This window comes from Mesocricetus auratus, unplaced genomic scaffold, assembly GCF_017639785.1.
Source record: "Mesocricetus auratus isolate SY011 unplaced genomic scaffold, BCM_Maur_2.0 Super-Scaffold_100027, whole genome shotgun sequence".
Taxonomy (NCBI): domain Eukaryota; kingdom Metazoa; phylum Chordata; class Mammalia; order Rodentia; family Cricetidae; genus Mesocricetus; species Mesocricetus auratus.
The window spans coordinates 2,065,638-2,069,790 of NW_024429208.1; the positions used below are offsets into that span (position 1 = coordinate 2,065,638).

The 4,153-nt window shown below is 57.7% G+C and overlaps 1 protein-coding gene across 1 annotated transcript; it reads left to right on the forward strand.

The window, feature by feature from the left end:
* The first annotated feature begins 1,069 nt into the window (after positions 1–1,069).
* Psmb8 (proteasome 20S subunit beta 8) lies at positions 1,070–3,869 on the forward strand. Its single transcript, XM_005086859.4, has 6 exons — positions 1,070–1,271; positions 1,978–2,125; positions 2,246–2,357; positions 2,730–2,859; positions 3,072–3,276; positions 3,572–3,869. Exons 1-6 carry the CDS (start codon positions 1,125–1,127, stop codon positions 3,658–3,660), a joined length of 831 nt encoding a protein of 276 aa, XP_005086916.1. The 5' UTR covers positions 1,070–1,124; the 3' UTR covers positions 3,661–3,869.
* The last annotated feature ends 284 nt before the right edge of the window (positions 3,870–4,153 follow it).

The following is a 4,153-nucleotide window of genomic DNA, read 5'->3' on the forward strand; positions in this document are numbered from 1 at the left end:
CTGCGGCTTCTCCCGTTTCTCTGCATCCACAAACGGCTCACCGAGTTAGCCGGGGCTCTTCCCCACACGCAGCCCCTCTTCACAACTCTGTTTTACTGCTGGGTCCTCCTGTTACTTACTCACCGCCGGATTCCCGGGGCTGAGCAGGACCGGGAGGTACCCCCCCCCCCCCCCCGCCCTCACCACACCCCAAGGCATGGCAGCTACATCTCAGAGTCCCACTCTTCCTCGCTGAGGCGGGAGGAAGCTCAGCTGCGGGTGGGGAAGCCAGGGTGCCACACCTCGACCTCTCTGATCCTTCCAGATCCTCTTGCCCGGCTCCTCGGGGGCACACGCACGGGGGATAATCTCAAAGAAACCAGCAAGATTATCTAGTGAATCTCTTCCATTCAGAGAGGGGCAGGCGAGTGTGACGCCAGCAGTTGCTGGGCAGATGAGGTCCGCACAGGTTGCAAAGAGAGGCGGGGTTTAGAAAGTTAGGAGGGAGGAGAGCTCAGCTCAGACTTGAGCTTGGCGAGCAGCCCCGGGCAGAAGGGCGCGTTCTCGTGGGTGGCCTACGGGTGGTGAGACTGTTGAGCCGAGAGGGGCCCTGGGAGGGACCACAGGGAAAGACCCGAACTGCGCCCTCTCATTGAATGACATATCCTCACGCACTGCGGTGTCTCCCCATGCCATCCCGTCGTCCCAGGACCTAAGGACCCCTTTTATCGTATTTTCCAGTTTCTCTAAAATGATGCTCGTTTGAATGCTGCCCGGCCCCCAGACAGGGACCTGGGACGCACGCCTAGGTGACGCTGGCTGCCCGATACTCCTCTCTTTATCCAGACCTCCGTTGTTCCCAGAGGATGCCGGCCGGTGCGTTCTCACGTACCCCGCTGCTAGGCGGCCTCTGCAGGCGAGCCTCTTCTTCCATCCCGCGGCCCATTCTCTAGCTGGATTCACCGACCGGGCCGCACGGAAACTCGTCCCCAGTATGGCATTCTTAGTTCAGACACCCATTGATTGGGCTCTTCTCGAAAAGGGCAGGAGATGGAGGGGGGTGTCTGGTTCCCTCCCCTCCGTGCTGTGGCTTTCGCTTTCACTTCCTTGTCGGAGAGTCGACGGATCTCCGGGGCTGGACGGTCATGGCGTTACTGGATCTGTGCGGAGGCGCTCGGGGGCAGCGCCCCGAGTGGGCCACCCTGGGTGCAGAAAGAGGGTATCGCTCGGACCCGGGACACTACAGTTTCTCTGTGCAAGCTCCGGAGCTCGCACTTCCACAGGGGATGCAGGTGAGGATTGTAGGGACTCTCGAGAGATGCCTGAGGGAGGCAGAGGAAGGAGGGTCTGCCTGGATCTGAGGGGATGAGGAAGCCTGGAGGGACTGTCCAGGAAGCAGCATCCAGGCGGTCCTTACAACCCACGTGGGGATGAAGACACGGGAGAGAGGAAGAGAGGGAGGAAGGAAGGGAGGGAGAGAAGGAGACAGAGAGAGAGAGAGAGAGAGAGAGAGAGAGAGAGAGAGAGAGAGAGAGAGAGAGAGAGAGAGAGAGAGAGAGAGAGAGAAGGTGAGGGTGCCCATCGCAAGGCACTGCAGAAATCACCACATTCACAGACTGGCCACTGCTGCATTGTGAACTTGGGTGGCTAATCTGGCCTCAACAGCCCACCCGTGTGCGTCCTAGAACACGTTAGGCAGTCTAGGTCTCAAGCCTCTCAACTGTGAAATGAGAACATGTTAATAAAATGTGCTTTGTGAGACCTGAAGGAGCCATGGATGGGGAAACACACCTTGAAGTCAGTTACCGGGACCTTTGTCCCCTTGCACTGGAAACCAGAAAGGAGGATGGCCATGCCTTTCCTCCGCCATCTAGAGTCTGGCTGTTGGTGGTTAGAGAATCCCGGACCCTTCCTCAGCCACTGCTCTCCGAAAACCTGCCCGGGAGTCTGCTGCCACTGAGGTGTCCAACGCCACCTTTCCGTCCTCTTCTCCCTTAGCCCACGGACTTCCTGAGGTCCTTTGGTGGTGACCAAGAAAGGAATGTTCAGATTGAGATGGCCCACGGCACAACCACACTAGCCTTCAAGTTCCAGCATGGAGTCATCGTGGCCGTGGACTCCCGGGCCTCTGCGGGGACTTACATCAGTGAGTACCCACGCGAGCTCTGCAGCCAGGGTCTTGGAGCTGTTCTCTGAGCCTGAGGGCTGCACACCCCTCAGGATGGAGCAGCTGTGGCTCATTTCCTTTGATCTCAAACCCTTCTAGGCACCTTAAGGGTGAACAAGGTGATCGAGATTAACCCTTACCTGCTCGGCACCATGTCTGGCTGTGCGGCTGACTGTCAGTACTGGGAACGGCTGTTGGCCAAGGAATGCAGGTGGGCAGATTTCCTTATCTCCTTCACTCAGTCCTCAAATCTTGCAGACCCCTTATCCACACTGATCCAGCCTAGCGCTAATAAGCGATTTTTTTCAAAAAGCCTTTGTGCGATGAAAAATCCCCCAAATCTTAGTCCTCACCCCTGCTTATAAGCCGGGTAGTCTATCGATTATTTAATGTGGACACCATCAACCCTGTAGGATTGGTGTCCCTTTCCTGGGCCTTTTGAAAATGTGGCTCAGGTATCGTCAATTCCGAATCTTTCCTCTGTTCTTACGCTGTACCAGTTCAAACCTTCCAAGCGCTCATCTCCACAACCCTCTCTTGCCTCTGGCTTGCCGCCCCTGAGGCCTCCTTCCTCCTCCCCTAGGCTGTACTACCTGCGGAACGGAGAACGCATCTCCGTGTCCGCGGCCTCCAAGCTGCTTTCCAACATGATGCTCCAGTACCGGGGCATGGGCCTCTCCATGGGCAGCATGATCTGTGGCTGGGACAAGAAGGTGGGTGACCTGCTCCTGTGCTCCGCACCCTGGGTGAGCTGTCCCTCACCCACTGAACACTACCCACCCCCCATCCAACACCAGGTTTTGATGTTTGCCGAAGCGCGCTGTCTTAAGTGTGCCGTCCACTCCTTGGGAGTCCCACTTGAGTCTCTTTATACCATCAACAGACCATTTCCAAATTTAACTCAGGGTGGCCACCCATCTTCTAGGGCCCAGGACTCTACTACGTAGACGAAAACGGGACTCGGCTCTCGGGACGGATGTTCTCCACTGGCAGCGGGAACACCTACGCCTACGGGGTGATGGACAGCGGCTACCGGCAGGACCTCAGTCCCCAAGAGGCCTATGACCTTGGCCGCAGGGCTATCGTGCACGCCACCCACAGAGACTGCTATTCCGGGGGCGTGGTCAATAGTAAGAGACAGGCGTCCCCCAAACACCTGGGAGAAGGGGTGGGGATTTAGGCTGGGGGAGAGGATGGAGAATTTTCAGATCCCAGAAAAGGGTTTTCAGCATGCGTGCGTGCGTGCGCGTGCGTGCGCGCGCGTGTGCGCGTGTGCGTGCGTGTGTGCGTGTGTGTGTGTGTGTGTTGGGGTGGGTGGTGGTGGTGTGTGGGGGTGCGCGAATGCCCATGTAAGTCACCGATGCCACCCACGCCACACCACTGAAGGCAGGGTTGACGCCGTGGTCTTTTCTCAACCGCTCACAGTGTACCACATGAAGGAGGACGGTTGGGTGAAAGTGGAAAGTTCGGATGTCAGTGACCTGATGCACAAGTATCGAGAGGCCAATCAGTGATGGAGGAGGCTGCTGGGAGGGGTTTCCTGGGAGCCCAGTGGACTCGGGGCCTGCGGAGACTTCAGAGCCAGGAGAAAGAAGGGCCCCACCTGGGCCAAGGACAGAAAGCTCCGAGGCCATGGAGACCACCAGGTTCCCCCTCGGTCCCACCGAGCACCCCATCCCCGGAAAGTCTTCTAAGTACAATAAAAGAAAACGGTTATTACGTGTCTCTGTGTGGTGGCTGAATGGAGTCAGGCTTGGGTCCTTTGGAAGGAGGGAGAGGGAGCTAAGAGGAAATCAAGTGGGACTCAGATGGGAGCTCAGATGAGGAGTTGGGCATCACCAGGCTCTTCCTGGGCATCCTCCGTAGCCGCCCCTCATCCTGGGCATCCTCCGTAGCCGCCCCTCATCCTGGGCATCCTCTGTAGCCACCCCTCGGGGGAACCCATCATCTTTCTCTTGTTTTCCATTTTGTTTGGCCCACAGCCCTTCCTGGAGTGTCATGGTCTGG